We start from the raw sequence: 27938 nt of genomic DNA, 5'->3' as shown, positions 1-27938 counted from the left end.
TTTTTAAGTGACGTTCCTATTAATGATTTGTATGCTATTTATATAACATATAAAATACATTTAATTACTATTTATTTCAGTTGACATTGATTTTCAAGAAGAAGAATAATGCATCACCTGCTGGTCAGAGAAACTTTCATACGCAAGAGCTGGTCTCGTGCTCTCATGTACATAAATAAATTCTATTTTATTACGAAATTAAAAGGACAAAAGTGTGAAATGGAAGAGTTACAAAGGTGTTTAAATAGGAACTTGGAATTTTTTTTTGAAAAGAAATGGAATGTAAAGAACTAAAAGAACAAAATTCAGAGCAGGTTTAGACATGCTTAAAAAATGCAGAAGATGCTGTGCTTAATTTGCTCTGGATATTATTTATTAGACCGTCCTCTTTGAATGACTGATCTGTCTACTTTCTCATTCATAATTTAATGCCTCAAATTCATCTGCAGAACATTCTGATTTATCTGTCAGATTCATCATTCTGAATCTGGAACTGATTCATATTTCCTTAGATACTTTCTGCTTGTAAAAAGGTAGAGGCAAGTGTGTGATTCATTTTTGTATTATATATGCGCTGTATAAAAATCATAACTATGTTCCTCAGAGGGAAATGGAAGACTCATAATTGTAAAGAAACAGAAGTGCAACTTGGCAAAAGTGCAACATGATAAAAACAAATGCAGTTGAATGGAAAGAAAAAACTATGCTTGTATATATGAATAGAAGTTTTTTCTATTAAAAGAACCCTAAATTGAAAATATAAATGTAAGTGCCATTTTTGATTTTAAAAAAAATGGAGATATATGTTTTGAAGTATCAAAACTTGTAAACCATCTAAGCTTGTCAATCCCATATTAAGAAATTTTAAAGTCGTATTTGTTAAGTGAGATACTAGATATCAAAATCTGCAGAGCTCATACCAAAGTATTTTAAGCACTTTTGGGCTATTTAAATGAGCTTTAAAGTTGTAAGAGTATGTTAAAGTATGATTGAATATTCTAGTAGAAGAAAGTGCTAAATGGTATTTTAAAAGCACTCAAATGTTTGGCTTTAAGACATGAAAGTCAGATCATTATTTTTCTCAGACTTAAAATAAAACGACTTTATTTTCTTAATATCAATAAAATGTCATTTAATGTATTTTTTTCATTAAGTATTTTATTATGATCAACAATTTATGTAAAATTATCAAAAAGAAAAAAAATTTAATCATAAATAAACCATTATACTGATTCTCACTGTCAACTGAGGCTTATAAATAGCTGTTGCTATTATTATGTTTTTGTAGGAATAAATATTAAAAGAACAATGAAGAAAAAGTAAAAATGCTTGTTTTGTGGTAATAAAAACAAAGTTTGTATTTGTTTTCTTCAAAATGCTGATATTATAAAGTTTAATTAGTAAATCTCATGATTTTGGTATGTGCTTTTCCATATTCACATTTGAAAATTGCTTAAAATATACCTCATAAATAGCAAATCAACTTTCAATAAAATAATTAAATATTGTTGAGAGAATTTCATTGACTAAACATTGTAACGATAATATTCATTTTGTAACAAAATACATTATACTAATTAGCATTACTAATATTAATACATTATATTATATCAGTTTACCAAATTATGTTTTTATTTGCTAAGCTAATCAATAGAATTAATGTTACATCACATGCTTTCTAAACAATACATTTCAAATTATAAGAGTGATTCTTTAAATGACTATACAAAATAATTCATGAGCAAATCAGTGAATGGCTCAGTCAACAAATAAATAGATGAATGAACATAAAAGTAATAAATAAAGAAAATAATAAATGAGGAAATAAATAAATCAACAAATAAATGAATGAAATAATTGATTAATGCGCAAATCAATGAAAGAGGGTCAACAAAAATTGATTAATGAATAATTTAAAAAACTAATGAATAAAACTAGTGTAATAAGTAATGAGAAAACTAATAAATTGTCGATTTACTATTCAATTGATTCCTCTATTCATTAGTTTACTGATTCATGGATTACTGAGCCAGTGAGTTTAGGAATTAACAAATCAATAAATTAACAAATCAACAATACATGGATTTATTCATTTGATAGTTTAGAGTTTTGATGACTTATTTATTTGCTTATCCATTTATTTGTTAAAGCTTTAATTCTATGCTCTCTTAATGAAGATTTCATTTAGTAAAGCAAATATATTAAAAATATCAGTATTATGTATAAAATTTAGAGATTACTATAACAAATAATGAAATCTTATCTATTTATACACAATTCTGCTCTTATAATTTTATCAATGAAGCACAGATAGTTTTATATCAATATGTGGAAAATTTTTATAATGTAGTTGCATGAAAAGAGAACAATAATCCTTAATATGAATATTCAATCAAAATATTTAATTGAGTTCAAGACTTCTTTAAACAAATAATTTAAAAAGAAAAAAAAACATAATGAATATGCTGCTTAAAATTTTTATCAAAAAGTAATTTAGCTGTTGATCTCTTAATCAACCATTTATAATTCTATGTAATAACTGTATTGTTGATTGGAACCAATAATTTTTAAAGAGATGAAAGACACAAATCAATAATTATAAAACTCTACCCTACAAGATCTGTTACTGCACTTGCAGAAAATAATAATTAAGCCTATGAGTACAGGATTCATTACCATAAAAATTTGATAAAGAAAAATTATTAATTGAGTTTCTGATAAAAAAATTATTGATTTTCCAAAAAAGCATTTGTTAAGTCTAGGTACAAGCTGTTGTATTCCAAAATCATAGAGCTGTGCCGTTTTTTGTCGGAACCATCTTTCAACTTCAGTTTTTAACTCATTATCCTAGCGAAAATTTTGCCCTACAAAAGGTTTTTTAAGGTAAAGTAATAAATGAAAGTCATATGGTGCAAGGACCAGGCTGTTTGATGAATATCTAAAATTTTTCATTTTAAACTTTCAAGTGATATGGTTTGAAGCGCTATGTAAAGATCATGCAACAAGCTAGTTGTCATGCAACAAGCAAACTCCACTTCTAAGGAAGCCCCTCTGTTTGTTTTGAATTATATGCCTTTTATATACCTTTTTCATGAAGAAAGTGTATTACAGAATACACTTTACATTTGGTGGGATTTCGAATTGATGCAGAGATTATAAAGATACTCATCATAAATATAACGAATGACCTCGAGGGAAAAACTAAATGTGAAAGGTTATGGCCTGTGGTACCAGCTAACTCACAAAAACTTTCCCTTTGATGTTATCAGTGAAGTATTTTTATTTTCTAAGAAAACCTTATATGTCAAAGCATTCTTTTTTTTTCTCTTTTTACCCAGTATTTCGTTAAAAATTTAAAACACACGTGATGATAAAATAATAAAAATTTATTGAAATTTCACATCTTAGTTATACATCAACTGCTCTTTTGTATTTCTCGCAATGCCATAGTAGCATAAGAGGAGGAAGGCAGGTTGAATTCAACTTTCAAAGCTTTATGCAAACCACCTAGAATTAAAAGACTCACTTTTAAATATTATATTAAAAAAATATTCACCAAGAAAAAAAAATAGAAAACAAAAGCAATACATATAGCACAGAAAAATAGTGATAAAATTAATTAACAAATAAGAATCTATGAAATATATATACATAAAAAAGTTAATTCCAATTATTAAATACAAATTATCAAACTTAAAAGGATCCTTCATTTAAATAAACAAAGTAAATTATCTTGCAGTAAAACAAATTTATGTATTATTCTATGGAGAAAAAAAATTTCTCGAATTATTATATGCTTTATTTAAAATTGCTGTATTCATTTTGTACCAACAATACTAGCTTTTTTTTTTTAATTTATACTAAAAAGTCTATAATTTGAATATTTAAAACAATCAGGTAGAAATAAAATAAGAGTTAAAACAAATATGAATTCATCAGCAAAAAATATATTGATTAAATTTTAATACAAAACTTTAAAATTACTGTTTTAAATAATAACTCAAAGGCTACATAAAGCCATATTTTGCCTTAAAGCTGCAGGTAGTAAATCCCTAGTTTTAAATATTATTTTATTAAAGTTTACAGGTTGTTAAATGACAGACAAACTGTTAATTTTCGGAGAGTTTTCAAATTTTGTTTTCAAAGCAAAATTTGTGTTTTGACAAATTGTTACCTATTTTACTGCCCAAGGATATAATTAATTGTAATGTTTTGGCTTGTAGAATTGCTTGTTATTAGTTCTTAAAAGCAAACAGTTTAAATTTCAAAACCTTATATTAAATGAGAATTACAATATTGGCAAAGATAAATGGCTGCATAGCCAATAATGAATTATTTACTTATTCTTAGAGAAGTATTTTACAACTACTACATGACACTACCCTTTATGATTGATGCCAAGATAATATGCATTATTTAGATGCATTCCTTTTTATAAATTTGTATTCCAAAAATTTGTTTTGATAACAAATCCTTCATCAGTTTTCCAAATAATAATAACAATGCAGGAACAATTTCTTTTTTTTTTTAATGGAGCTCTAAGATGTCTTATTATTTTCAAGAATAGAAACATAATTTTTAAAATTTCAACTGCCTCATCTTTTTATAAATTAGCATGAACTTGATATTTTTATATGAAGTAACAGCTACCAATATCTGATGAAACATTCTTCTAATGAACCATTTTTTTGTTGATAATGAACAGCCGATCCAATTTTGAGTTTGCAACTATCAATGTTCAACTCAGAAGCCTTGTAATTTTGAACCCAGCCCAGAAGAGCAGGGAACTCCTGGATCAAGTATAGGGACAAACTAGACTTTTTGATAGACTAACCATAACACAAGATCCATCTACCACTGAGGATATTTAATACCAGCACTGAGGTCGATATGAGACAGAAGCAAAATTCAAATCAACCAGATCGAACCTGGGTCACCTTAGTGGGAGGCGAGCGCTCTATTCCCTGAGCCACCGCAGCTCCTTAATGAACCATTAAGGAGCCACAGTGGCATTACTGTGTAACATACAAACTTGGATTATGTTTCATCTTCACAGACTGAAATCCTACCTGAAACTTGAAATGATTCGTTGACTGTATATTTTTTTATACTAAAAAAAACTATATATCCTTAAAATTATTGAGGACAACTTACTGCTTGGAAAATCTGGCAAAGTTATACCATTCAGCACATCTAAATCACTCAAAGATAATGGTATTGTGTTGTCATTATAATGAATTATCTCCCACTTAACCTCTTCAGGAATAACAATGATTTTACGATAGTCTCCACTCAAAGAATATGACCTGGAATATTGCAAATATATTATTGAACAGTTGATAAAATTCACATAAATGAACAAAACATTAAAGTACTATCAAAATTATTAAAAAAATAAACTAAGGAAAATATTTTATCTTTATAGCTAATTTACAATAAATATGAATGGATATTGAGACAGAAAGCTAATGCTACTGCAATAATATTGTAAAGTTTTTAAGAACTTTATTTACAATTTATCATTTTGTTCCTCAAACATTTACCATACATCTAATTGTATAAGTCAGCCGCTTTTTTATACGTAGACCCTCTATTTTTGATCACAAGATAACAAATTTCTGGTATGTTGGATGTACAAGAGTGCCACTCTAAAAAAATTTTAAGACTGATTGAGATTTTTTTCAACCTATTATCATGGTCTAGAATTGTTTACCAGAATTTTACAGCTCACTGATTGCAAAAATGTACTTTTCCATGATAATGGTCTACATATTGACTTGACTATTTTTGCAAAAAAAAAATTTTAAAAAATAAACATTTTTTTTTAAAACAAACAAAATAAAAATGACTCTCTTGTACATCTTTTTACACCAACAGCTGAAATATACACCTTCAACTTTTTCTTGTAGCAATTTATATCTCCACGTAATTTTCTCTTCCCCCTCAGTAATTTTTTGTCCTCACTCCGTAAATTTAATTTTTAAAAAATCTATTGTACATCTTTTTACACCAACAGCTGAAATATACACCTTCAACTTTTTCTTGTAGCAATTTATATCTACACATAATTTTCTCTTCCCCCTCAGTAATTTTTTGTCCTCACTCCGTAAATTTAATTTTTAAAAAATCTTTCCTTGACTCTGCCCAGCATTTAAAAATACAAGAGAAATATAAATGCAAAATTAAGCAGTTTATTTGATTCATTCTTTTATTGCGACATCCATATTCAATCATTCATAATAAATATAGAAATAACAAAGATATAAACCTTAAAAAGCAATAATTTTTGTAACAAAATATTTTTTATATTCAATAAAAAATATTTTTAAAAAAAAACATAACTGGAAAATTTATTTATTTATCATTATTTTTTATTTTATTTTTTGAAAAATATTTTTTTAAAAAAACTAGAAAGAAGCATTAATTGGAGGACAGGATTCAGTCCACATAATTCTTTTTCTCAAGACCAGTTTCAGTCTTCAGGACTGAAGAGTGGCACTCATGTAAATTAGACTGCTGAAAAAACTAGACATAAAAAATCTTAAGTTTGCAAACTTTTTCAAGTTAAAAATATTTCACATTGTTCTCTCTGGATATCATACACTAGTCCTCAAACAAAGATGCATAACATTATTGAATTCGACACAGATGATGTTCCGGAAGCTTTGAATTTGTAGCATTATGGTATGTTATAAAAGTTGTCTATATACTAAATATATTGAAATAAATAAATAATCTTAAGTAAAGTATCTCGAATAAATTATCTTAGCTTTTCTTATTCTTAATGTTTTTTTCTGAATATGATTTAAAGTGTTTCCAAAAAAACTTTTTTTGTAAAGAAAATACAGTCAATCATCGACATAAGGTCACTTTTCCAAAGTCCTGGCTCACTGAATAGGAATTCTATGTTACAGATTATCGGATATATGGTCAAGTTTTAAAAATTGTTATCGCTTATAAGGTCATTTTAATCTGAGGCAAGGGGAGCTCTTTTCTAACAAAAGCCTATTTAACTTCTTTACAAGGCAAATACCCCTCTCGAGTTCTAGGAAAATGTTGCAACCAACGAACAAGCTACAATTTTTGAAATTGTTTCACAGTGATCCTGAGACTGTAGCTATAACCCAAGTGAAAGCCTTCAATGCAATAAATGTCATGCGCAATTCTTTTACAAACAATGAGGGAGCTGAGGAATATTTTGAGAAATTACAAAATCTAGAAAACATTGTTCGAAAAATGAAACCAAAAACGAGACAGACCTGCATAAATGATTTATTTTAAATAAGGGAAGATGTAATGTATGTATGTACACTTTGAGGAAATTTGTAAACAGCTTTATTTTAAATTAAAAAAATTTTTAAAAATCCAACTTTCTTTAATTCTTTACTAATTCTGTTAAAATTTATTGACTTAAACATTTAATTTATAGGCGATCATTTTCGTTTGCATTACCATTTAAAAAAAATCATAATGTGTACTATTTACGTGCTTAGTTATGAACTGCTAATGAGTCGGTTAAAAGGTCACCCCGCTTATAAGGTCACTTGTGCGATGTCCCTTAGGGTGACATTATATCAAGGTCAGATTGTACAGTCAGATAATATAATAATATAAGGTCACCCTAAGGGACATTGCAAAAGTGACCTTATAAGCGGGGTGACCTTTTAACCGATTCATTAGCAGTTCGTAATTAAGCACGTAAGTAATACACATTAGGATATTTTAAAAATGGTAATACGAACGGAAACGATCAGCCACAAATTAAATATTTAAGTCAATAAATTTTAACAGAATTAGTAAAGAATTAAAGAAAGTTAGATTTTTAAAAAAAATTTAATTTAAAATGAAGCTGTTTACAAATTTCCTCAAAGTGTACATACATTCATTGCATCTTACCTTATTTAAAATAATCATTTATGCAGGTCTGTCTCGATTTTGGTCTCATTTTTCTAACAATGTTTTACAGATTTTGTAACTTCTCAAAATGTTCCTCAGCCCCCTTGTAAAAAAATTTGTAAAAAAATTTCCTCTGACATTTATTGCATTGAAGACTTCCACTTGGGTTACAGCTACAGTCTCAGGACCACTGTCATTGTCCTCACTGTTCACAACTTGTGAAACAATTTCAGAAATTGTAGCTTGTTCGTTGGCTGCAACATTTTCCTACAACTCGAGAGGAGTAATTGCCTTGTATAGAAGTTAAATAGGCTTTTGCTAAAAAAAAGCTTCCCTCGCCTCAGATAAAAATGACCTTATAAGCGATAGCGATTTTTGAAACTTGACCATATATCCGATAATCTGTAGTGAAGAATTCCTATTCAGTGAGCCGGGACTTCGGAAAAGTGACCTTATATCGAGGTCTGACTGTATAATGAAAGAAAATGCAAAATTAACTGTAAATAGCATGTTAAAATAGTTAATAAAAGGGGTAAATAGATACAGAGTTATTCATATCTTTCTCACTGTTTAAAAGGCATCGATATTTTACAATCAACAAATGATTTACTTTTTTACGGGTGTATCCTGAAAGGTGGGGTAATGGGCGTAAGTCAAAGAATGATTTTCGTAAAATTTTAGAGGTTTGGAAAGTCAATTTATACATCAATATATACAGTAATTTTTTTAAAAATTTTTTTAAGGGTCGTATTTGACATTAATTTATTTATTTATCAAATGTTCCATGTTATCCTGTTGGACACTGGGTCATTCAGAAGTGCTCTTTCCTCTACTTTTCCACACAACAATTAAAATGAGATGAAGTGGAGCATTCATCAATGTGCACAGTAATCACATCCTGTTTAGTAGAACACAAAAGTGGCAAAAATATTAAAACAATAAAAAGGAGAACAGAAAAAGTCAAGTTTAGCCTACAATCTAAATCTGGCCACCTCCATCACAACCTGGTACAAGATGAAAATGTATTTGTCATCTTGTTACTACATTAATATTACATTTAGACAGGTTGATTCAATTTATAAGCTATTCAATTTAAAGGATTAGTTTTTTTTTTTGTTTTTATTTAATTAGTATAATATCACAAAAAAAAATTTCTCAAAACATAATAGAATAATAAATCTGTCTTTCTGCTTGTCAATTTGTGGAAAAATAGTGACTTATACAGGTATGAAATATATAACTAAATATTATAACATAAGCAATTTAATTCTCTTTCTTCTTAATTTTAAATAGTTTAAAACGATTATACAAAAAAAATTTAACATCTACAACATTGGGGCATTTAAAGGCAGGTGTTTTTGTTTTCAATTATGTAAAATATACTAGGCTTAGAATAGGTACTGCGAAAAATCTCTCCAGAAGATAGCAATAATACCCTACCTTATACAAAGAAAGAAAATATAATGACTTTGAGATTAAACTGTCTTGCTCTATCTAAAGTCTTTTCAAAGTGATTACAGTTTATTTATTTATTTATCTTATACATGCACTTTTAATTTACCACAAGGAAAACAAGAGTTAGGCAAAGGTATTAATGCAGTTATAAGCAAGGAGAAATAGTTTTTTAACATACTCCAAATTTATTTTTCAAAAAACAGTAAACTAAACTTTGTAAACTTTTTAAGAAACAGTTAAACTAAATAATAAAAGTAAGGAATTTTTTGCACTACTCCATTATCTCTTTTAACCTTGTTGGTTTCAGTACATATAGCACTTTATTCTTACTCTCTGTCTAATTTAATTGGCTTTTTATCCTTGTTTGAGTAAGAGGTTGTGACGAAGTTTCGCAAAAATGATAAGCTTAAACATCAAGAAGAGTGCTAACTTGAAATATTTCATGAAATTAATAAAAACTCCTACTAAAAGTTTTAAAATTTTAAGGGAGATCTTTGGAGATAATTGCTTGTCACATAGTCAAATGTTTAATAAACTAAACTCAGTGGCGCGACAGCCTATAGAGGGCCAAGGTCTACTGTGCCCATCTCAGTTTTCTTGACCTTTGTGATCTGGAATGCAAAAGCAGATGTCCCGGTTGGGTGGTCAGCCGAACGCGGAACCCCCAGTATTTAGTTCCCAAGCATGCTTGGTACTCATTTATCGACTTCATTTATCGAAAGGATGAAAGGCTGAGTCAATGTTACCCGGCCTGAGGATCAAACCAAGGAGATGTGGCACGACAGCGCGAAGCCTACCACTCATGTGGGCGTCCAAATGTTTAGTAGTACAAACAAAATTCAGAATATCGGTCAATTTTGTTGAAAATGACCAATTTTCTGGTCGACCATGACTTCAAGAAATGATGAAAACATTGAAAAGGTTAGGAAATCTTGCATGAAGACAACCTATGAGTATTTGAATTAAGATGAATAGTAACCGACCTACCCCCGAAGGAGTTTGCGGATAAGGGTTTCACCCGTTTGCACGTGATCTAAACACTACAAAACTACAGAAAAGTAAAAGTACAAAATTAAAAAGATTGAAACACATAGGAAAAATACCAAAATCAAAAAAATAAAATAAAAACAAAACAGAATAAAATTTAAAAGTGCTTAAAACATCAAAGTGGATAAAATCAACCAACAATAAAAGTGTCAAAAATACAGGTAAAAACATATAAAAGGTCAGGTAAAACATCAAATGGTAAAATATGAAAAACCACATTAAAAACAAATAAGACTAAAATAAGATTAATAGAAGAATTAAAATAGTCGACTAAAAGTTCAAGTGGCTCCCTTTCAAGGCTAAGTGCCTCTAAGATTAAAAATGTTTTAAGGTAAACCAAAGTTTCACCAAAAGGATAAACACTAAAAGATGACACCAGGTAAGACAGAGGGTGCTGAAGTTGACCAAGAGCAAGATTTCATTTCGAATGTCCTATGAATAATGAAGATGCCAGTTCAAGGGGAGAACAAAGTCATGGAAACGGTAAGTGCCGAGGTAAAATATTAAAAGCAAATATTTAAAACCAGAAAACCAAAAAGCCGAAAGTTTAAAAAATAAAACCAGATGAAATTAGTCAGGTGTACTCGCAGGGGCAAGCAGATCAAGTCAGACAGATAAGCAAATCAGTGTTTGAATTAAGTCAGATAATCGCGAACATCGACAGAGAGACAACAAGAAAAAATTTTCTCAAGAGTAGCACATGACCCAAATTTACACAAAACTGGTATCGTAAAACTTGATATGTGGGCAAAAAATGAACAGGGAAAACATTTGCTCTTGCATCATGCAACACTTTACAGAAGATAGTGAACTGATTGAAAAATATTTCACATGAAGAAACGTGGAATTTTCAGTTCGACTCGAAACTAAACAACAGTTTATGCACTTGAAGACCCTACATCACTAAGGGCCAAAATAGCTCAAATGAGTAATCCAAAATTGAAGGTCATGCTCATATTTTTTTTTATATCATATCCCTATGATTGATATTATATCACTGTTATCACTATGATTGAATGGGCAGTTCAAGGCCAAAAGGTATAACAGAAGTATTACATCGAGGTCCTAAGAAAGCTTAGAAAAAGACGTGTATTTTGTACCAAGACAACCACTAATCTCACAATAGGATCCCTGTGAAACAGTTCTTTGTGGATAACGCATTACTGTGCTTGAGAATTCATTGTACTCACCAGATCCCAACGTTATGGATATATTACATGTTCCCAAAAGTGCATTCAAGGAAGCGTGTCTTTAGTCTGTGGAAAAGGTAAAGGAAATCAGCAGATTTACTGCAGAAAGCGACATTTAATGACCTGCAGCATTTCCTTGAACTGTGAATAACTCAGATGCAGCAATGCATTGACAGAAAAGGAGAGTGTATTTAAGGGGTATAAAAAGTATTTGCATAATATTTTCAATGAGGCTAATCTTAAGACTAGTCTGGTTAACTACTTGTCACACCTAGTGCACAACAAAAGCTGCTCATTACAATGAATTAAAATAAAAGTAAATTGAAGCTGAATATATAATTACTTTGTTTTGGATTTGAAATTGTCAAAACTCATTCCATCTTCCCGCAAAGCCTCTTCATACCATTTTCCAGCTATATGGAACAATAACAATAAATCAAAAAATATATATGTTTATAAAATAGGATCTTACAGTATATTGCTTGCTTGAAAAAAAACGGAGAGTGAAATATTTAGAAATGTTAAACTGAAGTTAAAAAGAAATAATAATTTGAGGAGTAATAATACACAAATACAAGAGAAAAGAACAATAATACAATTTAAAAGTTTTAAGTAATCCTGCATTATTAAAATATATTATTTAATTGCATAATGCATATAGAATAAAACAAATATACAAAACAAGAGAGCATGTTTATTAAAATAAAAATATTAAACATATATATATATATTTAGAGAGAGAGAGGGCTCCGCCCCCTGCTCACATTCGCTCCCCAACCCCCGATAATTGCTACGCAATTATTTTTTGTTCACTTTGCGAACAATCTTAAAGTTGTTTTCCTGGAGATTAGCTGCCAATTTTTCTGCACCAACATCACATAGAGAGAATATGATAGGATTGTAAAGTGTCAGAGGTGCTTATTATCAGCATTATAAACTTATATAAAGCAATTTTAGTACAAACAATATTATAAACTTACATAAAGCGAGGAAGCAAAATTATTTAACACATTACTATAGGGCATTAGCCGGAGATTAATCTCTGTATCCGAAGCACGCATGGCAGAGCTTAACTCAAATCATTGTTGATCTTATAGGATGCCGGACGCTCCCTATATGGTGCTTCATATCTTCCTCCCCCCCCCCCTCAGTAATTTAAATTCTAAACTGAAAACAATTAAAACCTGATGAAAAAACTTTAAAATATGGCAAACAAATTAAAACAAGTAATAATTATAAGTTGATGCTAAGTAATATTTCAAAAGCAAATATGTACCATTGCGAGTAATTGCCCAATTAACTTCAATACTGTTGACTGACAAAATATTTTAGTTTCTATCAGACAAAAAGCAAATTATATAATAAAAACATATGTAACTGAAATTCGACAAATTAAATTAAGCAATTTAATTTTTTGGGTAGACTATATTTGAGGATGCCCCTTGATTCTCGACAAGTTGTGATTGAGGTTGATCGCCAAGCTGGAAGATGATGTTGAAACCCAATCGTGATTCTGATTAGCGCTAGTTTTAAGTGTTCAATGGTATATGAAATCTCAGAGATCCTTTAGTTCTACGTTGGATACCGGCTGGTAAGGCTACTTTTGCTTCTGGTCAATAAGATCGAAGGTATATGGGCAGTCATAAAAAGGGACTATAGAAAAATTGTCACCGCTTTTTTAATTCGTATTTCACCGAATTTATGTGGCACTGGAGGTACACATGATAAATGTCTATTCTATTCATGATAAATTTAGACAGTATCTAACTGCCATTAGAGAATTCTGTGCGCCTAAATCTCAGGATATTCAAGCTGAATGAAGAAGTGAGTTGTTTTTTTCCTTTTCTTTCTGTGCTTACTCCATTAATTTTCGTTTGGATTCAAAATGCATTTTATTGGGCTTATTAATTTTGCTTACACTGGATTCATTGCCGTTTTATAAAGTTTTGGCCGATGTTTTGTTAAAATTTTCCAATGTTTTATTGAAATTACATTATGTTTTGGCAGACATTTCTGTTATCACTGTGTTCCCCGCAAACAGGAATGGCGTCAAACATAAGTCGCCAATTTTGCCAAGGAGCACCCTCAAGTATATTTAAACCATTTTTTTTGTCATACTGAATACTAAGAAAAACACAAAAATAAAGTGAAATAATTACGTTATCAATCATCAATAAACATTTTTGTCAGAATTGTTATAAAAAAATAAGGTGAAAACAATAAAATTAAAAACTATTTACAATAGATCTCTGAATATTCCCAAAACCTAGCTATGTACATTTGTCACTGATTTTTTTTTTTTGTTGCATCATTTTGTGTACGAATGATTTGCACTTTTATGCATTATTTATGAAATATCTCAAGCAAATATGGACTGCTAATTAATATTTCTGGTTGAACAAGATTTTGAAAGTAAGTTAAAAACTATTAAAAGTAAGTAAAAGATATTCATGGCGATCCATTTTATGTAGCAAAGATATGAGTATTTTAAAGTAAACTCTTATCAATATATTTCACACTTTCGATACAAATAAAAATCGCAACAAGCTTTAGCTGGTAAGTTTAGTTGCAACATTTCTGTAGGCAGCATTATTAAAAATTATTACCGTTCTTAATTTTGATTGGCTGCGCCGTGCGTTACTAACCCGAAGTCTTCTGTAATTGGCTATGTGTTATCATACCACTCTCTTCTTATATTATATATATATATATATATATATATATATATATATATATATATATATATATATATATATATATATATATATATATATTAATTTTTTGACTTCTCACACTATTCTATTGATATATTTTGCTTTGGCTATATTGATACAATATTAGAGAGCACTCCTTTTTGCTGATATAATCGTGTGAGCTGATAAAAAGATTATATCTTCTATTTTTCAGTATTTTTATTCATTTTTTCCCTTTTTTTGAATTTTTTTTCTTTCCAGTTTTTTGTTATTTATATTATTTTTCTCCCCCCCCCCACTTTTTCATTGTTCTATTGTTCTGTAATTCTTTCCATGTTTTCTCTACATTTTGAACTTATTTTATGAGTTCCATTTACTTGCAACTTATGCGCAATAAATAAAACTTATCATTGTTTTTCTTAATTTTCTTCATTTTTTTTTCCTTTTTGTATTTATTTATTATGATATATATATATACAGGGTGATTCTAAAAAGATGGGCAAAATTTTAGGAAGTGATAGTACACAGCCAAGCAAACAATTTTTATCAAAGAATGCATGGTCGAAAACAAACCGCATAACTGCAAGAGCGAGTCAAAGTTTATGCTCTTATATGAGGCAAAAACACACAAAGAACGATGAAGTTAATTTATTAAAGCAAATTTAATGGCATGTGATTAAAATAAGTGTTCAAAACAGTGGCTAGCAATGGTTATGCAAGCAATACAACGGCGAAGAAAAGTTAGGTGAACATTCTGAAACACACCAGGCATATCACGAACTTTCCCTGCAGCGGCCGAAAACTTGGCGACAAGTAACGCAGCGCAGTAACTCGCAACAGGAATGGAGCTTTCACATTTGCATCAAACAATTTTCCAAATGCGCCAGCACCTTTGCATTTTTTTTTTCGACCATGCATTCTCTGATAAAAATTGTTTGCTTGGGTGTGTACTATCACTTCCTAAAATTTTGCCCATCTTTTTAGAATCACCCTGTATATATGGATAGAAAGATACTTGAAACTTTCAGATGTTAGGAACCAGAAAGTAAGTGGTGCACTAGTATTATGAAAATAAACCCATTATTCCATAGATAGAGAATACTTTATATAGAGGTGACCAACCTGCCACCTATGAAAGGTTAAAGTGCATCCCGGGATGTCAATAAAAAATTTATTACAAAAACCTACATAGAAAGAATCCTTGTTTCTAAAAAAGTTTTACAAATACTTCGGAAACTAATTCGAATAAGCATGGAAAAAACTGACATTATAACATTGAAATTCAAAAATGCAGATGTACCAAATCAAAATATCAAAAGATTTTTGGATAATGCAATTACTATTTTTTCCTTCTTTATTTAAGAAAATTTTCTTTTAACTAAAATATGTTCAAAACAAATGAAGTTCTAAGATTTATTTAAAATTAGAGATGCAAAGCTTAAAAGCATTTTAATTGGAAAATATTAATCATATACTTTGTAAAATTTGCAATTGTATATAATTTGCCCTGTTTTTTTTTTTTTTCCATTCTTTTTCGCTAATAAATCACTGTAAATTGACATAAAAAATAAAGTTATTGCTGCCCTCAAAAGCTAATTTTTTTCGACAGTCCTCTTTCAAATTAAGCTTTATAACCCTACTATATATGCATTACATAGATCATAAATAATCTGAATCAGAAAAAGATTACTAAAAACTTAAATTTTTATCTCAGAAAAACTAGTTCCTCAGTAAAAACTAATATTAATGGAACATTTCAAAAAGTATGTAACATTATCTGCTTTGCAGACAACACATCAAACTAGTTTTAACAGGCAATTGAAATTTTTTTTATCTGTGCCTCCCAAACAAAATGTTTTTTACTGATTTCGTATTGTTACTTGCATTTTTTATAAAATTATAATCTGAACATGGGTATAAAACTATTATAATAATGGAAGAATTTAGAAAAGGGCAATTTCTGTACATAGTAAATTTGAAAAAAAAAAAGAAACAAAAACATAGCTGCAAACTGAAATTATAAATAGGTACATAAAATTTAAAATTAATTGTAACTGCACAAAAATATGAAGACCTTAATAATTTTTTTATCTGATCAATGAATCCAAAAACAACAAAGAATTTGAATCAGTCCAAAAAAGAACATAAATATTCATATAAAATACATTGTGTCCCATTTCATAACTTCAAATATTGCCTGTACTAACTATCTAGCCTGTTTAAAATAAGAACATTGCATCATTACAATTGCATCTTTGTATAAGAAAACCTAATACTAAATCAAAAGTTATTAAGGTGTTCTGTACTTTATTTTCTGAATTGTGTTAACATTACTCACTTTCATTATTTGGTAAAGTTACACTGTGCCCAGGAAGAGGTAGTAGTACATCGGTAATATTAGCATTTCCAATATCTTGATCTGTCACAAATTTAACCATGTTAGAAAGAACAGCTTTCCTATTATCCTCCTTATTAAGCAGCAAACTATCCTCAGGAACTTTAAGTATTGATTAAAAAAAGGATGAATTATTAAAACAAAATTATAAAATAAAATAATGAAAAGTAAAATATAAAATTTAAAAGAAAAATTATAATACATACATTATTTACTGATTCATAATTATTTCAATCTAATACGTAATATTGTACAATAGAGAACCGATTATCTGGTATGATCGGGACCATGGCTATTCCGGATAACTGATTTTTCCGGTTATCTGAATCGCTACAAAAAGCCGTTTTTCTTATTGTCAAACTCAACTAAAAAAATATATATATATTCAGAATAATTTTAAAAAAACTCTTACTTCTTTTGACAGTGTAGGGAACTAATGATTATTTCTAAAATTATGGTAAACATCTTTTAAAAAAGAAAGAAGAATTCTGAAATCTTTTGAGGGAAATTTTTTTTTTAAATGGCAGGAAAATGTATTGAATTTCATTCCGGTTTTCTGGTATTCTGATTTCCGGATAACAGTTTCTGTACTGTATTAGTAATTTTTGTCTACAATATTTTCCACAGTAATTGTTCAATGCGGTTAAATCTTAAATGAAATTATTAATAAAAAATTGCATAGTGTATATTTCTGGCTTATTTAAAATACTAGAAATATCTAAAATTGTAAGAAAGACCTAAACATACTCCTACAATTCATTCCTAAACATATTCTTACATAAAAATTACTTTTTAATTTGATGTAAATATAAAAAGGCTGCATTTTTATAAAAATACTTTATATGTATATAAAAATGCTTTGCTATATTATAAGATATTGCTATATTATAATTATAAGATTTTAATAAAAATAATTAATATAAATTTATACAAATTTTCAAGAACTCATGATGCACTTACCATGTGCCCTTAATAAGAGCATAATGCATTAAGTAAATATTTAAAGTTTTCAACTAAAGCTTTTTAAATTTATAAACGGTTTCCCAATTTAGCACAACAGCACAAGTTTAAAATTATAAGTAAACTTTCTATGCACATTTCAACACTGACTATAGATTTTTTTAAAGTTCAACTCTGTACTTGTATTTAGAGTAAATTTTAAATTTAAGGGATACTAAATTTTAAATTTAAGGGATACTAAATTTTAAATTTAAGGGATACATTTCTATTTTTAATATACAATTAGAGTTAAAGCTACAGTGACAAAAGTATTTTACATATAAAATAACAGTTGAAGAAATAAACTTTAAAAAAATTCATTTATACGAATACAACAAATACTGAAATTGTATAAAAGCTATTTATTAATATCACATACACACAATTGCGCATACGTAAACATCTTATTAAAAAAAGATTTTTCATAGAATATTCATGAACTATACAAAATTATATGTTAAAGGTATTTGTCTTATTAATTTATATAATTTATACAATTTAATTTTGATAAATATACTTGGTTTTGATATTCGGGAATCATAACATTGTTAATAATTCATTTCTTAATGCCATTTTTCAACAGTTTCAAAAATGTTCTGAGTTCTTTTTCAACACCTTATTCAAAAAAATTAAAATACAATAAATTAATTTTGGGATAACTTATTTAAATATTTGTTTGAGCAATATTTCTTTCACATAACTATAATTATTAATTTAAGATCAAAGACTATTTTTTCGATTAACATATAAGACTTAATTTCTAAATAACTAAAGTTGGAATTAGTCAAATTTTTTTATCTCCAGTTTCAAACAGTTTTTCATAAACAAAATAATTACAAAATTAAATCCAAAAAAATCTTGGACTTTTTAATAACTTTAATGAGAAAAAAATTAAACAAAATAATCTATTAATGATTTAAATATTTCAATGATGCAGAAACCAATAAAATGTATAACATAAATTGTCTCATAAGGATTCTACTATAGAGACAGCACAATTAAAATATTTATTGAAGACAGAATAACGAAAAGAACCAATCATTAAAAAATCATAAGTATGACAATTCTTCATTCATTCTTCCAAATGATAAATAACAATAGTTTTGATATTAAATCCATAGAACTTTAATAAAAAAAAAATTTTTAACTTTATTTTTTTGGAAAAAAAAGCTGTAACTTATTTTATACATTTATTCCATAAATTTATTATGAATAAAAAAAATAGATAACATCACATTTAAATTTCCAGAATAACATTAAAAATATTATTAATTACAAAGTATGATGTTAAATAATTTTGACATACCATCAGATTCTTTTGATATTAAATCTCCTTTTAAAACTTGAAGTCCGTGAGTTTGTATTCGTTTAGAAACAACTTTATTCCAAATAAAACTTTGATAGCTGTGTATGTACATCAAACGCATATTCCGAGGAACCTGCAAACAAGAAGTAAGTTATAAATTTTGAAAACACAATAAATATATTTTCATGAAATAATTGCATTATCCACAGAGGTGCAAATAGTTCTATTCATTATCAAAATGTATTCTAACTAAAGTATGCCACACATGTGCATGTAATATACAAAAACATATTTTAATGATTACAATGAAACACTCAAAGTAACAGGGGTTTCAAATTAAAACAAAGCTTGATTTTTAATACATACTAACTTGTTGAAAATATTATTCTGGACTTTAAAACTAACAAATAGCTGAAATATTTGAACAATCACTAAAGTTTTTTAAAAATTGCCAATTTGGTAAGATTTTTGTCCCAAGGAAAAAAATAATTTAAATTCTCAATTTTCTGTTTTTCAGAACTTAAACAATTTAGTGTAGAAGAAGCATTTCAAAGGCAAAATATAGGATAAGTAAAACATAACCTAATATATTTTATCTATGAATAATTTTTCTCCATGGATAATTTTCTTCCTACGCAAAAAGAGTTAAAATACTCAATTTTTGCCTATTTTATAGAGAATATTCAGTGTAGAAGTAGAATTTCAAAGACTGGAAAACTAGATCACACATTCCTTTCATTTTCACAGGACTGTGGCTTTTCTTCATATTGCCATTTTTGCGCCATTTTCAAAATTAGTATACAGAGTACTCACTAAAGATAAGCAAAACATAACCTATTCATAGATTTTCCACCAAAGAGAAAATAATTAAATTCCTGTTTTTCCTTATTTTTTTCAAAGACAATTGGTGTAAAAGTAGCAATACAAATAATGAAAAAGTAGATCACAAATGCTCTACATTTTCACAAGACTAAGGTTTTTCCTTGTATTGCAATTTTCATAATTAGTATACATAGTGCTGGCTAAAGATAGGCGAAACACAACCTAACAATCAAGGGAATTTTTCGTCCTAATGAAAACAATAAAAATTTTAAATTTTTGCCTATTTGTTTAAAGCTGTAAAAGTGGGATTTCAAATATTGAAAAAGTAAATTACAAATGCTTTTCACTTTCAGAAGACTGTGATATTTCTCCAAATTGCCATTTTTCTCCATTTTCATAATTAGCAAAGAGTGCTAGCTGAACATGGATAAAATGTAACCTAAAAGTCATGAAAAGTCACAGGGTCACACAAATAATAAATATAACACATTAATTGCTAAAAGGTGTTATTTCAATGTTGACAGAGCCTTCAAAACATGATATTAATTAAAATTAAATAGGCCACTTTGACCAATTTCTTATAAACATACGAATGTAGAGCTCATTGGTGTATCTAAGGTAAGGCAACTATAGCTTTTGCCACAGGTACAGTATCTGAAAAAAGTTCCTAAATCAAAAATTTTTTTTCCATTTTATTTTATTTATTAATTTTTGTTGTTGCTAATTTTTTTATGAATCATCGAAAAATTTTACTTTTGTTCATCTTTTACCGGTAAGCAATGTATTTTTCTTACAATAAAAATGAATATCTACCACAGAGCGCACTCTCAAATGTTTTTTCTCAGGCTAATCTCCATCTTCCTTTTCAGTATATTAATGCTTAAAGTCAAGGCCGATCAATTTCCTCCTACTTTATGCCACACAAATTACACAGCATTTTCATCTCCTATTACAAGAGGTGCGCTTAACTTAAAAATAGTTAACTGGCTCAGGGGAGAGTTGAACCCCTTCACAGGGCAGAGAAGGTAGCTTTTCTGAGAATATAACTTGAAAGTGCGAAGGCCTAAGTCAAGCTGTTATTATCTTTAGATATGCTCCTTTAATTTCAATTTAATCAGCTGCAAAAATCTCTTTTAAAAATGTTCTCTGAATCTGTGGAATAGATCTTACCCTGTTCTAAATTGGTGATAATAAAGAAGAAAACACGCATTCCTCCACAGAAAAAGAGTTTTGCCACACAGGGCAAGGAATTCAAAGAGCGATTAATTGTAATACATACTAGCAAAAGAAAGTACCTTTGCCTTGCATGACAACTAATTTAAACCAATCAAATTATTTAAAATTGAATACACTCTCTTCAATAAAATTTTAAAAAATTAATTAAAATCAATGAAAGATGATCAGTTAGAAAAATAGTTTCTGTCTTTGCAATTTTGAAAGAAAACACCGAATTTTATTTCATCTAATAAAATGATAATGATCTTCATTGATTGTGAGGATCATTTTCTAAATATTTAAATTAATGCATTGAATCATACTAATTTGTTTAAATCCGACAGCTATGATAAAATACAGTTAATTGTTACTGCAATAGTAGGTAGGGTTAAAAGAAAGCATTCGCCCCCCTCTCACCTTTAAATCTAATAAATAAAAAACTATATTTGGTTCTTAAATGTTACTTTTTTCAAATTTTAACCACAAGCTTTTCATTTTGTGATAATGATTTTGATTAGTTATTTTATAACATAAAGATTGATATGAGCAGCTTAAAAGTTTGCATTTAACAAAATATTAATATAACAGCGCAAGAATGGGTTTTTTTTTTCTTTTGCCTATATTGCATGTAGTTTAAAGGATTATGATTTTTATTATTTTTCTACCATTTAAACTTAGACAATATTAAAAACTTAAACTTCATGCCAAGGACTTTTGATTTAGTAGCATTGACTAAAATATTGAACAGCAATTTGAAAATTTCCAATTACACAAAAAAAAGAAAAAAGAACTTAACTTTTGAAATATTTTTATGAATTTCTGCTATTAGCATATTTGCTTGCCCCTATCCCAAAAAGATTTCTGGATGCACAAATAGATCATGTATGTTGTAATTTTAATCATTGATTTGGCTTAAAAATTTTATCCCAACAAGCCCTTATCTTTATGACAAATTTGATTATTATATTTGGACATTGCTATGTCAAAAACAACAGAGTTAATTACGCATTATGAAATTCTTTTAATTTTAGTGTTATTGAAATCAATAGCCATAAAGAAACAAGTTCTAAAATTTCAAATATTTTAAAATTTCTTGAAAAAATATTGTAATTAGTAGTTTCGTGCTTATTGCAAGGAATGTTAAAAAATTTTATTAAGAGTGCTAAAAAAAGTTGCTTCCCTTCTGTTAATAAAAATATCTTCTTCAGCACGACAGCCCCTTACAGGCCTTGGCTGCCTCAACCACACGTAGCCTCCAACGCCTCCTGTCCATGGCGACTTTTTTCCAGTTGTTTATCTTTAATACTTTTAGATCTTTAGCAGTGTCATCCAGCCATCTAGTTGGAGGTCTCCCTCTAGCCTGAGATCCCAAAGGATTTTTAAAGGTGGCGATTCGGACGGCATTATTTTCTGGACCTCTATAGATATGGCCAAGCCATCTTAATCTATTGCTTCAGATGACCTGCACTATCTGTGGCTGTCCATAGAGTCTATATAATTCAAAGTTGTATCTGATTCGCCAACAGCCTCTTTCCTGTACTGGGCCAAAAATATTGCTAAGGATTTTCCTCTCAAAAACACCAAGAGTACGCTGAGTGTCTGCATTTAGTGTCCATATTTCACTTGCATAGAGCAATGCAGGTAGAATACCAGTATACAATACACACCAATACAATACCAGAATACAATACCAGTCTTATAAATTTTAATTTTAGTTTTTCGGCTGACTAGGCTTGATTTTAATTGCTTTCTTAGTCCAAAGAAACACTTGTTTGCCATTTTAATTATGTTGTCTACTTCTGTTTTTATGCTGTTTTGGTCATTGATTATTGTTCCAAGGTATTTGAATTCACTGATCTTTTCAATGGTGTAACCATTTATGAATAAAGGATCATGATTTACAGTTGTGGCTGGAGATTCCATAAATGTAGTTTTATCTTCATTGATGGTAATGCCCATATTTGTGGCAGAAGTTTCAAGAGCCAGAAAGGCCTCTCTCACAGCTCTCTCTGACCTTCCTATGACATTGATGTCATCGGCATATGCCAGTAATTGAACTGATCTATTCCAAAGAGTGCCTTTTTGGTCTAATTCACTATCTCTGATACATTTCTCCAGAACTAGATTAAAGAGTAGACAGGCGAGGGAATCCCCTTAACGCAGGCCTCTCTCTGTTGAAAAATGTTCCGATAATTGATTTTGAATTTTAACCCTGCTTCTTATATTACTTAGTGTAGTTCGGGTTAAGTTAATGAGTTTAGTAGGGATCGCAAATTCTGCCATTGCTTCCAGTAGTTTATCTCTCTTTATGCTGTCATAAGCAGCTTTAAAGTCTATAAATAAATTAAAAGTTTTGATATTATATTCCTTAGTTTTTTCTAAAATTTGTTTTAGAGTGTGAATTTGATCTATAGTAGATCTTTGTGATCTAAAACTACATTGTTAGTCACCAATTATTTTGTTGGTAAAGGGGAGAAGTCTTGCAAAAAGCAAGTTGGAGAATATTTTATATGCAGTATAGAGGAGTGTAATACCCCTATAGTTACCACATTCAGTCTCCTTTCTCAAATATAGGGCAAATGGAGCCTTCTTCCCATTCAATGGGCAATTAATAAAATAAAATAATCCATATTACGATTAATCAAAAAGCAAAACCTCTTTTAAAGGTTCAAGTTAATTAGCTTTCAAACCAATGTAATTAATTCTACATAATTCCATAAGCCTATATAATTCTCTTAAAAAAAATTTTTTTTTAATTGATTAAATAAAATATGATCTTTTACAATATAACTAAGATTATTACATACTTCAAATAATGCTCTAATTGGGTATCTTTAAACAAAATCATAATATTTTACAAAGGGTGCCAATTTCAGATTTGCCATAGGCATTACTTTCCCTAGATACACCTATTGTAAAGTTTTGCTATACTTAGTCAGCATAAAGACACAAGAGTACATATATTTGATAAGAAACTAGAAGAAAATAACTTATATATTATATACAAGACAAGAGGATACAAAATTAAGGATTTTTAACTTAGGCAAAATAAATCTTAATAACTTCTGTGATTTCTCATTATTTATAATTAGATATATATTGATAAGTGAAATTCATTGAATATAAAATATAATTTAAAACATACTTACAGTATTTAATGAATTGACTAAGTCTTTCTTATTATTACACGCTAGTCCACTTAAAAGTTTGCCCTCAATACCGTTTCTGCGTTTTAAATTTTCTAGTGCTTTATCAGCATTTTTAGTTTCATACCAAATTTTTTTTGCAGAAGATAAGTCGTCAACATCTATAAAGATAAATATGCAATGTTACAACTATGCAAATCAGCAACTGCACTATTATATAATGATTGTGAAGCTTTTTAAATTATTATAAACCTAACAAAAAGTCCGAAAATATTTTACTTGTATCAAATAAAGAAACACAATGTTATAAATATATTTATGATGCATGGATACATGACGATCTGACAAATAACAATCAAATCAAATAAAGATCAAATAACAATAATAATGAATGCGTGCATGTAGTAATAAAAATTTTTAAATTACTAAATGCAATCAATACCTTCCGGCTTTGGAGTTAAAATCAGGTCAATGGCATGTGCCCAATCACCTTTCAGAAGTGATCTAAAAGAAGAGAAATCCTGATGTACTTTTATTAAAATCTAACAGCTTTCTTGCAGATGGCTAAATAAGTACAGAATAAATTTTTACAGTCTTATATTGTGAAACACAGTATTATATTTACACAGTCTTATAAAAGATTGTGAAAATGATTCAATACAAGCTACCAAATTAATAAACGACATATTTATTAAGCACTATAAAAACTATATCTTCAATCAAAATTACATCAAGACTAATAACCGAAAAATGGCAGCTTGATATTAATTTTTTTTTCTTTCTTCCTTTTTAAATCTCTTCACTCCAAAAAGTAATATAGAGCTTAGTCATATCTCACCAATTCACCAAATTTTTAGAAAAGTGTTTTATCACACTCCAACAATTACAAATATCATTGATTTCTCTGTCAATACCACTACACCAAATCATCTTTGGTTTTCCCCTTTTATGTTAATCTATAAATAATCCAAACCTCTTCTCATCTTTTTCTGATCTTCTTAATACTCAGTGAATTCATTATTTGCACTTTCTAATTTCATAAGCAACTCTCTTTTGTTTGCACATAATTAATATGTATGTTTAGATATAAAAAAATAATAACTATTTGAGTCAATCATCATATATAAAATTTGAAAAAATTTACCTAAAAAAATAGAAAAAAAGCCTTTATAAAAAAAATAGCAGAGTGGACCTTTAAATAGTATTCAAAATTTTTTAGTAATAACAGTCAGAACTAAAACCTGCTAAAAATTATGAAAAATCTACAGTAGTTAGTATTTTGGCAGAGCAATTTCAAATTGTGTTTTATTAACTAAACCAGAGTTTCTTAAAGTGTCGGTCACAACCCCACTGGAGTTGCAGGACATGCAGCAAGTGGTCACCAAAAATTTCAACAATTTTGATATTTCTTTAACTAATTATAATATTTGCTGAGTTATCAAATGATTTGAAGCAAAAAATTTGACTTAAATAAGAAAAATTCTGGGCTGCAAAAGACTTTCCAACAACTTCTGCACCTGCAATAACCCCCCTTTTTTTCCTACCACTTATTTGTGCGGGACAATATTTACATCTTTAATCACCATAAAATCAAAGTGTCAATCAAATCTATAGAATATGCCTCCAGCAGAGTCAAATATTTAGCCAAGATTTGGTAATACAATTAATAATAAACAGGCACACTATTCCTGTTCATATTTAATCCTTACTTTTATGAGTTTTCATAGTAGTTACCTTCCCAGTCGCTTCACTTAATGGACAGATGATATCTAATGATTAAATTTCCCAAAAATTTGAATCTATTTGAACATTGTTCTATTCTCTTAAAATTAAAGATTTAAGTTAAAGAGTTAAAACTGTAATAGTATATTATGATACAAACTGAAATTTCCACTCACGCACGTCAGAGTTATGCAATGCTTATGGGGTCCCACAAAATATTCATAAATGTTATGGGGTCCTGACACTAATAAGTTCAAGCAACACTGGAATAAACCATGATTTTTGAAGTCTTAATGTTGTTTTTATTCAATTGATTTTAATTAAAGAGCATTATAGTTTGTCTACAGTAAGAACTTCCCTCGTCACAAAGCCTGAAGCCGTCTGCTGCTATAGAAACAAGAATAGCGCATTTCAGGGATGGTAGCTTCTTTTCACTCTAGGGATAACACAGTAGACTGAAGAAAAATATTCCCTTTCTTTCACGGACCCGAGTCAAAACCTATCCTAAACAGTGACCCCACACCCTGATTTGAAATAGTTATACCTCGTTACCATAGTTACCGCCACTGGTCCAGATGAATGGCTAGGGAAGTTCTTACTTTAGATACACTATAGGTTGAGTGCTAAAGGATTAAGCTAAGATTGATTAGATCACCAACAACAACAATAAACTCATAACACAAATTTATTAAAAATTTACATACTTCAAAAAACTATAAACAGAACACTCTTTATAACAATTTAAGATAAAGGAAAGGTCAAATTAGTATAAAAGCATAGAAATAAAATATAGAGTATAAAGTAGTATAGAGTATAAAATATAGAGTATAAAGTAGTATAGAGTATAAAAGCATAGAAATAGAGTTACCTGCCAATTGCATGAGTAGGTACACAAGATGTCCCAAAACGCTGCATACCATAGTAGTTTATGAAACCTTTGGTAGACAGAGATTGCATTGCTTGTTTAATTACATCTTCAGACCCATAAAACTGCCTACAAGGAGCAAAAAAAAATTTTAAAAACAATTGTTAACATACAATTGTTAACGTCTATTGTTAACATACAATTGTTCACCCCTTTTGCAACAAAAGCTTGTGTCTAAATTACAGTAATAGAGTTACTTTTATTCTGATCCCATAGAACACTACTCCCTTCTTAATATACATGGAAAAAGGGTTTTTAAATTATTTTCATGTTCAGTAAAACATATGACGTTTAGGAACATATAAAGTGCATTATTTTAATTTTTAATCAAGACAATCTCAAATATTGGACAATGTCAGTGCCTAAACTTAACTAAAAATTATAATTGTTGGCAAGTTATTGTTGAGCAGAGTTAAAACAAACATAAAGAAAAATACTATCAAAATTTTAAATTTTGATTATTCCAATTATTCAGAATTCAGCAAGTAAATTGGACAAATTGTAAAAAAGAAATTCATTTAACCCTTTGCTGATTGCTGGGGCAACATTTGGAACAGAATGACAGGTTTCACCATGTGAAGGTTAAGTATAATCTTTAGAAATATAATTTTGACAAAATCTCAGTGTTAACAATTTTAACTACCAAATAAAACTAAATAAAACTTTTGACATTAATTAGATTATTGCTAGTTTTAAAATTGACAAATTTTTATTATCATAAGTAAAACTGAAGATATATTCTTTTCTTGTTCATGTTCAACAATAAGATAAGAAGTATTTCAGGGCAAAAATTTATACATAACAATGAAGGAGCAATTTTGGCAATTAATAAAAGATTAATAGTTTAAATTTTCTAGTAAAACTTTAGTGGATCTCTAATTTAAAATTGAGTCTTTAAAAATTTAAATAATAAGAAAATATTAATTTTAAAATAACAGAAATTTTAATTTAAGACAAAAATTTATACATCACAACGTAATGGCAATTTTAGAGAATTAAATAAGATTAATAATTTTGATTTTCTAGTAAAAATTAACTAAGTATCTGATATAAAGTTGATTCTTTATAAGAATATAATATAAAATCACTGAAACTTTCATTTCATTGAATGCTCCCATATTTAGTTC

At 28.6% G+C, this 27938-nt stretch overlaps 2 protein-coding genes across 3 annotated transcripts in view; one reads left to right on the top strand and one right to left on the bottom strand.

Annotated features, from left to right (window-relative positions):
- Positions 1 to 1507, top strand: part of LOC107438084 (pro-neuregulin-2, membrane-bound isoform) — a 108558-nt gene extending 107051 nt beyond the window's left edge. Inside the window, exon 6 of one of the 2 annotated variants that reach the window (XM_016050259.2) lies at positions 81 to 1507. In XM_016050259.2, the coding sequence (XP_015905745.1) occupies positions 81 to 109 (29 nt within the window). In that variant the 3' untranslated portion in view covers positions 110 to 1507. The remainder of the gene's footprint in view (positions 1 to 80) is intronic. The other variant, XM_043049231.2, reaches the window with a different exon arrangement.
- Positions 1508 to 3368: 1861 nt separating this feature from the next.
- Positions 3369 to 27938, bottom strand: part of Pus7 (pseudouridine synthase 7) — a 37588-nt gene continuing 13018 nt past the window's right edge. The window contains exons 8-15 of the mRNA XM_087151219.1: positions 26755 to 26880; positions 24607 to 24668; positions 24168 to 24325; positions 18982 to 19114; positions 16620 to 16778; positions 11932 to 12001; positions 5155 to 5306; positions 3369 to 3507 (exon numbers count right to left, since the gene is read on the bottom strand). Coding sequence (XP_087007345.1) covers positions 3416 to 3507; positions 5155 to 5306; positions 11932 to 12001; positions 16620 to 16778; positions 18982 to 19114; positions 24168 to 24325; positions 24607 to 24668; positions 26755 to 26880 — 952 coding nt within the window. The 3' untranslated portion in view covers positions 3369 to 3415. The remainder of the gene's footprint in view (positions 3508 to 5154; positions 5307 to 11931; positions 12002 to 16619; positions 16779 to 18981; positions 19115 to 24167; positions 24326 to 24606; positions 24669 to 26754; positions 26881 to 27938) is intronic.

The sequence above is a fragment of the Parasteatoda tepidariorum genome, chromosome 9 (genome assembly GCF_982258835.1).
Source record: "Parasteatoda tepidariorum strain Cologne lab strain chromosome 9, Ptep-v5.0, whole genome shotgun sequence".
Classification (NCBI taxonomy): Eukaryota; Metazoa; Arthropoda; class Arachnida; order Araneae; family Theridiidae; genus Parasteatoda; species Parasteatoda tepidariorum.
Note: the sequence above shows the minus strand (reverse complement) of the source record. Positions and strands in the feature narration are given on the sequence as shown.